Genomic DNA, 14,269 nt, shown 5'->3' on the forward strand with positions numbered 1-14,269 from the left:
TATATATATATATATATATATATATATATATATATATATATATATATATATATATATATATATATATATATATATATATATATATATATATATATATATATATATATATATATATATATATATATATATATATATATATATATATATATATATATATATATATATACAGTATATATATATATGCAGTATATATATATATATACAGTATATATATATATATAGTATATATATATATATATATATACAGTATATATATATACAGTATATATATATATATATATATATATATATATATATATATATATATATATATATATATATATATACAGTATATATATATATGCAGTATATATATATATATACAGTATATATATATACAGTATATATATATATATATACGGTATATATATATATATATATATATATATATATATATATATATATATATATACATATATATATATATATATATATATATATATATATATATATATATATATATATATATATATATATATATATATATATATATATACGTATATATATATATATATATATATATATATATATATATATATATATATATCGATATATATCGATATATATCGATATATATCGATATATATCGATATATATCTAAATATAATTTCAGTTCTCCAGCTTAATGAGCGCACGTAATGACGTCACCGTCATGTTACGTAGGCTCTGCCTGTCAAGCTCTCGGAAGAACCATCCGACAGAGCATAATTTTGATCTTAGTTCAGATACAGTCATAAGTGTATGAAAAACTTACAGTTACCGACCTGGTTTCGCTCTGTTGGGGCTTCATCAGGGCAACGCAGTGAGACCTGCATACACTTACGACTCTGAAAACCTTTCGGTTATACAGTGCGTATCAAAAAAAAGGTAATCCGAATTCAAGGGGTTAATATGCAAAGGTTATTTAATTTGACAATTTACATGTGGTTTACCAATTATGAGGAGATCCTCAGCTTTCCATTGATGCCTTTCATGCATCATTGCTGTCACACATGACTGAGTACATATTCATTGAAAATGACAAGTTCAAATCGCATTTTTACAAGTTTGGCTAATCGGTGCAAGACAGTTTGAAATGGACGCATTACTTGTCGACTGCCAAGTTGATTATGTAAAATTGTTAAGCTGGTCTTGTAATTGTCGGTTGCATCATCCTTTGTTTAAGATGGGTATTTAAGATGGGCCTACAGTGTATGGGTTTAGAGACAGTCTGACTCATTGAAAAGATGGTTCAACTTACGACTGAACAGCGGACCTTCATGGTTACAACCTTTCACCAACCTGAAGTTTGCAACAAACTCGTGATGTGTTCAGGGAACGTTTCCCAGAGCGGGAGCCTCCAGCAGCCAAAACCATCTGGGCGAATGTTAGAAAATACCAAGAGCATGGCACTAGCCTCAACCGCAACAAGGGGAATTCTGGTAGGAGGCGCACTGGGCAATCGGAAATGAACATTGCAGCAGTAAGGCAGCAAGTTTTGGAGCATCCTAGGGATACCAGCGCAAGACATAATGGGACAGGATTGCCTTGGGCAACACTCAACCGAATCACAAGACTGGACCTCCACCAACATCCATATCGGATTCACATCTGGCATCAACTTACGCCAGGGGATTTTGCCAGGAGGCTGGTGCTTGCCGGATGGTTGATAGCACGTTGCGAAGCAGATGCCAATTTCCTGCAGTATCTCGTTATCGGCGACAAAGCTGCTTTCGCCATGGACGGCAAGGTCAATACCCATAATGTTCTTGAATATGCACCGACAGGACAACCCTCAGAATTTAATTTTGACACAAACATGAATCGACAAAAGTGGACTGTTTGGTTGGGACTTTGTGGAAGTGGTCAGGTGATCGGTCCATTTTTCTTTCAAAGAAATGTCAATGGTAACAGGTATCTGCAGATGATCAATGATGAAGTTTTACCGCAGCTGGAGGAGAACTTTGAGCGACAGGTTTTTTTTTTGGTTTTTTTTGTATACAAGATCGAGGCTCGTGAAAGAGCTAACATTAATCACACAGAAAGACAAACCGACACATAAAACATATAACATGGGGAGCGGTAGACAAGATGGGGCGAGAGGGGGAGTAACACAAACACAACATCTGAGAGCATGGACATCGAGAGATCTGTGGGAGGGAGAGGGCTTTGGGGGGGGGGGGGGGAGGCATGGGAAGGGGGACAGAGAGGTATAAAATCCTCGGAGATAGAGAGGTATAAAACATATGGACACTGCCGGGACTTCCAGGAAAGAAGTTGGAATTTCAAACAAGGTGGATCTGGGGTGAATTAGTGGGGGTAGAAAAGATCAAGGTTTTGGATGGGGAAAGATAAGAGATGGTGGTGAACAGCTGTTTTAAAGACCTGGAGGGAGTAGTGGGATTGAAGGGAGTGTGGGAGTTTGTTCCAGAGGCGGGAGAAAAGAGGAATGAAAGAGTGAAGGTGAGCAGAGAGCCGAGATTTCGGCAGTTTAACCATCAGAGGGTTGCTGGCAGATCTTGTGCGGCCTGTAGGAATATTTGGGGGACAAAGCACAGAGAGAGCTGGGGGAGCAAGGCCGGAGAGGAGTCGGTAGAAGACAGAAAGACCACCTACCTGTCTGTGGTGAGTGAGTGAAAGGCCCTCGGAGATAGCTTCAAATTGATAGCAAATTGATATCTTCAGATATCTCTGGTGGGCCCAAGACGGCGCCCCAGCACATCGTCTTATCGCTGTCCGAGATCGACTGAGGGAACTCTATGGAGACCGAGTCATCGCCCTCAACCATGCAGTGGAATGGCTGCCAAGATCACTTGACCTCACACCAAGTGATTATTTCCTTTGGGGACATTGAAAGAACAAGGTGTTCGTAACTCCTCCCCGTGATCTTGACGAATTGCAGGGCCGTATTCGACATGAAGTGGATGCTTTGCGCAATGACCCGGCTATGGTGAGACGAGCAGTTCCGGGCATGCTCCACCGCTGTGAGCTTTGTGTTGAAAGGGGAGGTGGACATGTTGAAGGTGTGGGTGCATAAAGGCCAATCATTCCTGAGAAAAGTTCACATCTGACGTTCATTTTGCACCAATTATCCTGACTTGCATCGATTAGCCAAACTTGTAAAAATGCGATTTGGACTTGTCATTTTCAATGAACATGTACTCGGTCATGTGTGACAGCAATGATGCATGGAAGGTATCAACGGAAAGCTGAGGATCTCCTCTTAATTGGTAAACCACATGTAAATTGTCAAAATAAATAACCTTTGCGTATTAACCCCTTGAATTCGGATTACCTTTTTTTGATACGCACTATATACCAGTTATGCGATTTCATACCATCAGTGGTGAACCGCCATTAAGGTATCCTATCCAGCTATCGCTGTACCTTAATGGGAGCGTTAAGCACCGTCTGCCACATGGCACATTATCTCTGGTATCCACTCATTATATGGAATCGTTCTAAATTTCTAAATCAATCGTTCTAAATCAACCAATCTAAATATAATTTCAGTTCTCCAGCTTAATTCTTAAGCTTAATTAATAAGCCAGATTAATTCTTAAGTTCTCCAGCTTAAGTTCTCCAGTCGGTAACTGTGAGTTTTTCATACACTTATGACTGTATCTGAACTAAGATCAAAATTATGCTCTGTCGGATGGTTCTTCCGGGAGCTTGACAGGCAGAGCGTACGTACATGACGGTGACTTCATTACATGTGCTCATTAAGCTGGAGAACTGAAATTATATTTGGATGGGTTACTCCCGGCTGCATCCAGGCGATTCCATTTCGTCGATTCCATATTGGCATAGTCGAGCTACTGTCCCTACATCTCCCTCAGATTGTACTGCAGGAAATACCAGGAAGATAATTTAATTCACAATTTTTATAGACCAGTCCACCCTGTAGACTGTAGAGGGAACTTTATCTAATGACAAAGTTAACGAATGATTGACACTTTTCGTTATAAAGTTGCTTTTCTATCAGCCACCCTTTTGCAGATTAATTTCACCGTAATAAGTAATTTAGTAAGAAATTGATGCGACGGTGTTGAGGTTTTCTATCATGCAACAAAACAAACACATGCAAACCCTCATACACTGAGCTGCTAAAGTTCCACGTAAATGCGTTGCAGGTGACGCTTGATGAAGATGAGAATGAAGAGGATAGAAAGTTTGAAGAGGTCAGAGACAAAGTGGAAGAGGAAGATCCAAGAACACACTACGTGTTGCAGGAGAGCACAGGTTATATGGCTCCCTGTTTGCGTTTTCTGACCATCGTGCATACCCTTACTTCATTCCTTTGTATCATCGGGTACTACTGCCTTAAGGTATGTAAGTGTTATTACAACGAAGAGATGCTCTTTTTGTGCAGGTGGAATATCAGGAATTGTGCAACATGATGTAATGTATTCTATCACCACCAGGTGCCTCTGGTCATTTTCAAGCGTGAGAAAGAGGTAGCACGGAAGTTAGAGTTTGATGGGCTCTACATCACGGAGCAGCCTTCCGAAGATGACATAAAGGGACAGTGGGACCGTTTAGTCATCAACACACTGTAAGCTTCACAACTCGTCGTTTTCCTTCCAACGAAATTGATCCTTTTTTACAATTATATTGCAACGGTTTTAATTACCTTCGCAAAAGCGGAAGGTTATGTTTTGATCGCTGTGTATTTATTTGTATGTCTGTGTGTGTGTGTGTATGTTATTCGCATAACTCAAAAAGTATTCAACCGAATTGCATGAAATTTGGTGGGATGATTGGTTATTATACGGGACACATTTGATTAGATTTTGGGAGCAATCGGGTCAAAGGTCAAGGTCAAGGTCACGAAAAGGTCAAAATCGTATTTTTACCAAGTACAGAACAGTAGCTGCGGCGAAGGTATGCGCTCTACCGAGTGCCCGTTCTAGTTTGAAAATGAGTTTATTTAGCTAATGGATTCCTAATTTGAAACTTTACAAAAATGTGAAGCAAGTGTTAAAATGTAGGTAAGATCATGTGTCAAATCTACAAGTGAATATTTCATTGTGACCTTGGACTACTGTTTCAAAATGATCAGGGAATGAAGACAAGGTCAAATATGGAATGGCTCCAAAACTCATTATATTGTAGTTGAGAAACAAGAATGTTAATCACATCTACTTTTTCAAGACCGCAGCACCCGAACACGAAAACTATTTGCTTACTGTCTCTTATTATTCTGAAATAATTCCTCTGCTTCTTGATACCTAGTTGTTTACTAGTTTTTTCGTTTTATGTTTTTAAATCTTTAAAAACATCTTTTTTAAAGTTTTTTTTACATCTTTAAAATTTTACATCATTAAAAAGTTTTTTATATCTTTAAAAAAGCTAGTTTTTCTTGCAATGAAAAGTTACAGAAAAAAACTAGAATGTTTAGAGCACTCGCACTCGGTAAAGCGCATACCTCTGCCAGGCTAAACAGTTGAGGTTTTATATCCCACTGATATAAAAACATTCAGAAGTGATGGTGGCAGAGGGTATTACAATTTCCTTTTTACCTGTGCAACACTGAGGTTATGAAGCACTCTTTGCCCTCCTTCCCTTCCCTCCCTCTCCCAAAACGGAGGGGCCTGTCAAAAACACCCCCCCCCCCCCCCCCAAAGATGTATACGTAGTACATCTTTCTCCTCCCTCTCCCCTCACTTTCCCCTCCCCTCACTTTCCCCTCCCCTCACTTTCCCCTCCCCTCACCCTTCCACTCCCCTCACTCCCTTCCTCATCCCTCACTCTCCTACTTCCCCCCACCCCCCTTGGCAATGCCGGGTACTCCTGCTAGTCACTTACAAATTAAATCACTTAAACTAAAAGTGATCACGAAAGAAATTTTAAAAATTCTTATATCTGGATCCGGATTCAGATCTTCACCAAAATCGAATCAATTCCTCCTTGTCACATACCCAAACTGTTCACCAGGTTTTGACCGAATTCCTCAATAACTTTTTGAGATATCATGCTATGTATCGGTTTTAGCCCTATCAGTCAATGGTGAAGAATCACTTAAAAAACTCTGATCCGGATTTGAATCTTCACCAAAATTGTTTTGGGGTGGATAGTTTTCATGGTTTGGGGGTTATGGAGACACACGCACACACACAAACACACACACACACGCACGCATGCACGCCTACGCACCTGTGCAACACTGAGGTTATGAAGAGGATAGAAACCTTGATCCATATGACCTTGATCTTAAACACGCACGCACACGCACAAACACACACGTGCATACGCACAGTCGCACACGCGCGCGCACACACACACACACACACACACACACACACACACGCCTACACACCTGTGCAACACTGAGGTTATGAAGAGGATAGAAACCTTGATCCATATGACCTTGATCTTAAACACGCACGCACACGCACACGCACAAACACACACGTGCATACGCACAGTCGCACACGCACACACACGCGCGCGCACACACACACACACACACACACACACACACACACACACGCCTACACACCTGTGCAACACTGAGGTTATGAAGAGGATAGAAACCTTGATCCATATGACCTTGATCTTAAACACGCACGCACACGCACACGCACACGCACACGCACAAACACACACGTGCATACGCACAGTCGCACACGCACACGCGCGCACACACACACACACACACACACACACACACACACACACACACACACACACACACACACACACACACACACACACACACCGCCTTTTATTATTATTGATTTATCTCCAATATCTTGAGTAATAGAAACCCATTTCTGATGTCTCAGTTCAGTCAACTTTTTATCGAGTCTCTCTAACAGAAATGCGATTAAAACACTCAATGGCAACAGCTTTCCCTTCATTATAAAGTGCTGTATAATGTAATAGCATTATCTTTAAGAAAATTACGAAATGTTCTGTTAGAGTACATTGTTCCCTCATCAGTCAATAATTTATTTGGCTTTCTATTGCTTTTATTACTTTTGCCACCAAGGGTGGACTGAGGTTAGGTTTACACCCCTGTATGTTTGCGTGGACGGAGGTTAGGTTTACACCCCTGTGTGTTTGTGTGGACGGAGGTTAGGTTTACACCCCTGTGTGTTTTGGGTGGACGGAGGTTAGGTTTACACCCCTGTATGTTTGGGTGGACGTAGGTTAGGTTTACACCCCTGTATGTTTGCGTGGACGGAGGTTAGGTTTACACCCCTGTGTGTTTGTGTGGACGGAGGTTAGGTTTACACCCCTGTGTGTTTGGGTGGACAGAGGTTAGGTTTACACCCCTGTATGTTTGGGTGGACGGAGGTTAGGTTTACACCCCTGTCTGTTTTGGGTGGACGGAGGTTAGGTTTACACCCCTGTATGTTTGGGTGGACGGAGGTTCGGTTTACACCCCTGTATGTTTGGGTGGACGGAAGTTAGGTTTACACCCCTGTATGTTTGGGTGGACAGAGGTTAGGTTTACACCCCTGTATGTTTGGGTGGACGGAGGTTAGGTTTACACCCCTGTATGTTTGGGTGGACGGAGGTTAGGTTTACACCCCTGTATGTTTGGGTGGACGGAGGTTAGGTTTACACCCCTGTATGTTTGGGTGGACAGAGGTTAGGTTTACACCCCTGTATGTTTGGGTGGACGGAGGTTAGGTTTACACCCCTGTATGTTTGGGTGGACGGAGGTTAGGTTTACACCCCTGTATGTTTGGGTGGACGGAGGTTAGGTTTACACCCCTGTATGTTTGGGTGGACGGAGGTTAGGTTTACACCCCTGTATGTTTGGGTGGACGGAGGTTAGGTTTACACCCCTGTATGTTTGGGTGGACGGAGGTTAGGTTTACACCCCTGTCTGTTTTGGGTGGACGGAGGTTAGGTTTACACCCCTGTATGTTTGGGTGGACGGAGGTTAGGTTTACACCCCTGTATGTTTGGGTGGACAGAGGTTAGGTTTACACCCCTGTCTGTTTTGGGTGGACGGAGGTTAGGTTTACACCCACGTCTGTTTGTCTGTCAGTGAACAGTACTGTATATCTCAAAAAGTTGTCGACGGATTCAGACAAAATTTGGTGGAAAGGTTGGTATGATCTCAGGGGTTGATTTGGTGGTATGATCTCAGGGGTTGATATGACAGAGGGGAAGATAGAGGAAAATTCTTATCTATCATCATCCAATTTGAAAGAAAAATAAACCAAATCTTCAATTTTGAATGGCACTATTAACTATATATCAGCGAACGCCCGTGACTTGGCAATATCTTTTTCGGACCACCATATGACCTTGATCTTAAACATTTAAAGATAGACTGTAAATTAAGAAAGTATGTCCCCATCTACAATCTATCCATAAAACTCAACATCATGAAAATTGGAAGAAAATTATTCAAGTTATGATCACAAAGCGTTTTTTTTATTAATTCAGTCACAATCCGAAAAAAGTAGGTCAAGGACACTAATCAAATATCAGGTGTATAACTTCCGTGCAGGTAAACTATTATGATGCAAAAACATATTGGAAGCCAAGACCAAGCAGTCTTTGAGATAACGCATTGGTAAAATTGGGAGATGAGAAAGAAACGCCTTTTTTTTCAGCCCACCATTTGACCGTTACTTATACCTCGGAGGGGTATGATGTAATTTAAGTGTAATGTGCCTTGCTCTAGGCCAGGGGTTCTTTACCTTTTTTGAGTCATGGACCCCTTTGAGAATCTGGTGAAAGCTACGGACCCCTCCCCAGAAAAATGCACATAAGCACATAAACACAAAATTTTGCATCCAATGAATAAATTTGATTGCATAGGAAAATTATTTCCTTCACATACCGTCATAATCAGAATAAAAAACAATCTTTACAAATAATATATCTCACTTTTTTCATGCAAAAATCAATGACCATTCCCTGAATAAAATGAAATATATCCAAATTGTGCAAATTAAACAAAAAATAAAGTTCAATTCTGCTCAAAAGTACATTTCAGTGAGAAGGCTGTTGTTGTTTGGCTTCAATAAGATGAAATTGGGGAGTGGTCTTTGACAAGGCAACACGCATGTCATGATTGACATCCAATCGATTTCTACTTTTCGTTTTGATGGTAACAAGTGCTGAAATAATTTTTATGCGCCTGGTTCACGGACCCCCTGAAGCCCATCCACGGACCCCAAAGGGGTCCATGGACCACAGTTTATGAACCCCCGCTCTAGGCTATCTAGAGAGGGAAATGTCGTTCCGATCGGACAAACCTTATTCAAGTTGTGGTGAAAAATGTTAAAATGACTATAATTGGGTCGTGACCTTAAAAATTAGGTCAAGGTCAAAAAATAGTCACATTATTGATGCAAAATTTCATTCAGAAAGTCCTCGGACATTGGCAGGAAAAGGGAGAAAAAACAAATTGGTGGTTTAGTACTGCTCGGGGTGTAAGACCTTGACATTTAACTCAGAGGGTTATGATGTGAAATGTGCAAAAATGTTCCTTGCTCCATGTTATCTAGCGAGGACAATTTTGTTCTCATTGGACAAAGCTTAGTTGAGTTATGGTTCAAAAAAAAAATCCTAATTTCTATAGTTACGTCATAACCTTAAAAATTAGGTCAAGCCCGCAAACGTTCTATTTAAATTATTAATGAAAAATTTCATTCCGAATGCCCAAGCCGGCTCCGAGATACAGTTTGGAAATTTTGGAAATTAGGATTGCAGGAAGTTTTTTTCTTTTGGAAATTAGGTGTAAAGGGTCAAAAACATTTTTTCTAAATGGTGGTTTAGTACTCATAGGGGTCTAACGAACTCTCGGGTACTATTAAAAATTGGGGGTACTAATCGTAGAAACAAACCACCCGGTATAAGCAGGATAGGGAGGACACTTAAATACCGACATAAGGAAAAGGAAGAACGACAAAATAACAATATCGGACATTTGTCACAAAGTGAAAATCTGGAGATGAGTTTTTAACGGGAATAATTTGATATGAACATGTTCACGACGTGAGTTTTGCAAAGAGAAATGCATACAGGTGTTTCTTCCATGATTTCACTGCTAATGACATTGCTTTGTGCCCTTCTTTAGATCCTTTCCTAACAAGTACTGGGATAAGTTTGTGAAACGGAAGGTAAATTTACTACATTTGCTCTTTGCATGTTTTGGCCTGTTCCTGTTCCTCTTTTCATCTGAACCCTTGACTCATAATGCAGGAAACGGGGTTTAAATTCCATATCCCGTACATTTTTTTTCATTGTTTATCAACATCCTTTGAATTCATGTAAAAAGTGCAGTGGTGTCTATTCATATCAATTGTCCGATGTGTCATATATGCACAGGACACATTGATAAAAATCATTCTTGCAATGCCAATTGAAGTGTTGAGCCAGGATGACTGTGCCTGATTTCCACTTTTATAAATCTGGCATTGCCTGATTTTTTTTTTTCTACAAAGTCAAACCTCATTGAAAAAGCAGGAAGGTGACCTTACAGAGAGAATAAAGGTGACGTACAGTGGTACAACAGGTGCAGTTAAAAAGAAGACCTCATGAATGTGGTTCGAAAAGCAGGAGAAAAGAGGAATAAAGGAATGGTGTTTCTTCAGGGTGTTTTGGGGTGTTTTTCATTTTATATTGTAAATCATTCACAATTCAGCTACGGGCTGCGATGATTTGATAATAAAACCATGAATTGAACAGGTTTCTGAATTCCTCCACTCACACAGTCAACATGTTAATATGAGTGGAATCATCTCTCCAAGTAGAGGTTGGAATGCTCCAAAATATTGTTTTCTTGCCAGTGTTATTCTTTATCGATATAAACTTTTTTTTTTTACTACTTTTCTCCCCTATGGCATGGTGCTCAATCATTACCCTCGCCAGAGTGTCATTCTGGCGGAAATGATGTCAATCATTACCCTCAGCCATTACCCTTGCCATAATCACAGAATCATTACCCTCAGCCATTACCCTTGCCATAATCATAGAATCATTACCCTCTGACAAAGAATGTCATGTTCCAATAGTAGTGTATCTAATAATGGACGTACTCAAGTTTTAATGGTACATAATTAATAGGTGTACTCACGTTAAGGTAGTACGTAAGTAATAGACATACTCATGTACCATTATTACCATGCACCATTATCATTATGATCATTATCATCGTTATCATTTTCAATATAGCATCATTATCATTATTATTATCATTATATACCAATATCATTATCATTTTGGACCATTATCATAATAATAATTATTATCATTATGTATTATTATAATTAGGAAATTATAATTTTCATTATTATTTCAATAGTATCTTTATTATAACAGAACAGACGTATATGTTATGTTTGTTTACATGCGACCAAAACGTTTTCTTCTTCTTCTTCAAATAAAATTAACGCCCAAAACAGTCCATGAACTCTTAATTACGTTTAGACTGTTGAGACCCCTCAGACCTTTGATGACCCTTTAAATCTCCCAAGACCCTTAAGACCACCAATACCCCGGAAGACCCAAAATACCCTTAAAGACTCAAAACACCCTAAAGACCCCAAAGACCCTTTAGACCCATGGTGGATGGCAGGACTCATGGTGGTGGGTGGCATGATTCAAAGTGGGGGCTATGGGATTTACGGTGGTGACGGTGAGACTTGTCGAGGGACTCGCGGTGGTGGGGAATCACGGTGGGGGCGTGAAATGTGGCTGTGGCAGCGAGAAGCACAGTGGAGGTGGCCTGACTCACAGTGGGGTGGCTTGACTCACAGTGGGGTGGCCTGACTCACAGTGGAGGTGGCCTGACTCACAGTGGAGGTGGCCTGACTCACAGTGGAGGTGGCCTGACTCACAGTGGAGGTGGCCTGACTCACAGTGGAGGTGGCCCAACTCACAGTGGGGTGGCCTGACTCACAGTGGGGTGGCCTGACTCACAGTGGGGTGGCCTGACTCACAGTGGGGTGGCCTGACTCACAGTGGGGTGGCCTGACTCACAGTGGGGTGGCCTGACTCACAGTGGGGTGGCCTGACTCACAGTGGGGTGGCCTGACTCACAGCGGAGGTGGCGTGACTCACAGTGGGATTTGCGGGACTCGTGGTTGGGAGGGGCAGGGGCCGGTTTGCCACTAGATGCATGGTCAAGACGAGACCTCAACATACACAAACTCGTAATCGATACATGACCAGGTTTATGTGAAGAAGAAAATAAGGGAAAAGATACACAACATATGATTGACAGTACAAAGAACAAACAAGCATCTCACTTGGAGATATAATTTGTTGGTTTATAGGATAAATCAGTTGGTTGCATGTTTGCTCTTCAAACTCTCCGTTCTGCCCAAAGATTGTCTGAAGAATCAACATGTGCGCTCTGTCCACACATTATGGACTCGAGAGATGTCACCAGAATACAGATCTCCATCTGTTCTCATATATGTTTTTGTGAGCAAAATCTTGGGACCTTGAAGTTTGTAACTTTTGCCCAAATCACCAAGCATTTAATTTTCATTGACGTCGATTAAGATGCAAATATCATTTCCATCAATTGTTTGTGATTATTTGTGAACTACAGTGATTTGTTTTCTGTGTCTTTACACCATTTTATGTAAGGTAGCTCAAGAACCGTTTAGCGATAAAGAAAGACATCAGGGAAGACAAGAGAATACAAATGTTTGTGCAGAGTTACACCGATATTGAGTCGTAATGTGTTTATACACAGGTTATGGACAAATACGGTGACTTTTACGGCAGAGATCGCATCAGTGAACTTCTGGGATTGGACATGGCAGCACTTGATTTCAGCAGTCAACGACGTTTCAGGCCCCAGAATGATGGCTTCGTTGCGACTCTGTGAGTGAAGGATCCATGTCTGATTTTTTTCTACTTTGTGCATTAATTAATTACTCACACAGTCAGACCACGGCCACAAGTCAAAGACTAGCACAGCGATTAACCCCTTCGGTGTTTATTACTTGCGAAATTGAGGATTTGCAAGTATATTTCTGTGTCTGGTCTGTTATTCCTCTGCAGGTTCAAATTGCGCTCCGATTTTCACAAAACATAACCATATTGTAGAGATAGTGACAATCTGAAGCCTATTGTTTTTGACGTCAATCTGCCAACGGTCAAGGTCACATATATCATCAATTTTCATCTGATTGACTTGATATAATATATATATATATATATATATATATATATAATTTAATAAACGAAGTTGGAGATCTCGCGAGATCTCGGAGACGGTGGGAGGGATTTTCGAAGCTCCACACGGTCTCCACGTTTTTCGAAGTTAAGTCTGTTCACAATTGTATTTTGTCGAAACTGTATTTATCTTTCGGTGTGTGAAGTTATTGTGTGCAACTTTGGTTGTTTCTCGGTGTTTATCTTTCATAAATTGATCGTCTGTTTGCCGTGTCGTGTCTTGAGGCCTTGTACAGTGTGCACTGTACAACCTTGAGGCTTTGTTTTTCTCTCAGCGGTCCGTCGTTTGTGATCCAATAACTTTCGTTCTCTGTATTCCCAGGCTTTTCACCCATAGCCTACTTCCTTGTGTAAATCTCAACTCAAAAAAAAAAAAAAAAAAAAAAAAAAACATTTCCTTCTCTGTTCTCATTCGTTCATTCATTCTTATTCGTTCGTTCGTTCTTCGACCACGTGTTTCTCCCCCATTTCCCCAGATAGTTTTCACTCATTAACCTTCAATGTTTACACTTTCCCCTCAAGTTATGTATTCCGTCATATTTTATAACACCTTTTTCTTCTTCTTCTTTAAAAGGCTGCTTTCGACTTGCTCACCAAATCAATTCATCCCAAAAAAAATATCCATCTCCTATAGTGCCTTTTTTCTACATTCCCTAAACTCTCCTGCACTCCATCCTCCATCCAGCGTCCTTAAACGTATTTTTAACTCGAAGGTCACAAGAAACTCATTTTGCAATAAATGTTCGTTTCCCATAAATCGTACACTTTCAAAAATCCAATCTCACCCCTCCCCTCCAAATCTTCCCCATAACCACTCCCCTCCAAATCTTCCCCATCACCCCTCCCCTCCAAATCTTCCCCATCACCCATCCCTTTCAAATCTCCCCCCTTGCCCCCTCCCTCCTAAACTACCCCCTCACCCCTCCCCGCCAAGACGCCCCCTCGCCCCTCCCCTCCTAGACTCCTGCCTCACCCCTCCCCTCCAAATCTCCCCCATATCCCATCCCTTTCAAATCCCTCCCCTTGTCCCTTCCCTCCCAAACTCCCCCCTCACCCCTCCCCTTCAAATCTCCCCACCCTCATTGCT

At 40.8% G+C, this 14,269-nt stretch overlaps 1 protein-coding gene across 1 annotated transcript; it reads left to right on the forward strand.

Moving 5' to 3' along the window:
- Nucleotides 1-3,652: 3,652 nt before the first annotated feature.
- On the forward strand, nucleotides 3,653-13,042 carry LOC144889456 (ryanodine receptor 2-like; the record flags this gene model as incomplete). Its single annotated transcript, XM_078769680.1, has 7 exons — nucleotides 3,653-3,704; nucleotides 3,795-3,860; nucleotides 4,152-4,346; nucleotides 4,443-4,573; nucleotides 10,070-10,112; nucleotides 12,698-12,828; nucleotides 13,009-13,042. Coding segments are annotated over 7 exons (652 nt in total), but the record flags the coding sequence as incomplete, so codon positions are not given.
- Between the last annotated feature and the right edge of the window lie 1,227 nt (nucleotides 13,043-14,269).

Source organism: Myxine glutinosa, unplaced genomic scaffold, assembly GCF_964187855.1.
Source record: "Myxine glutinosa unplaced genomic scaffold, kmMyxGlut1.1 SCAFFOLD_3995, whole genome shotgun sequence".
NCBI classification, from domain to species: Eukaryota; Metazoa; Chordata; class Myxini; order Myxiniformes; family Myxinidae; genus Myxine; species Myxine glutinosa.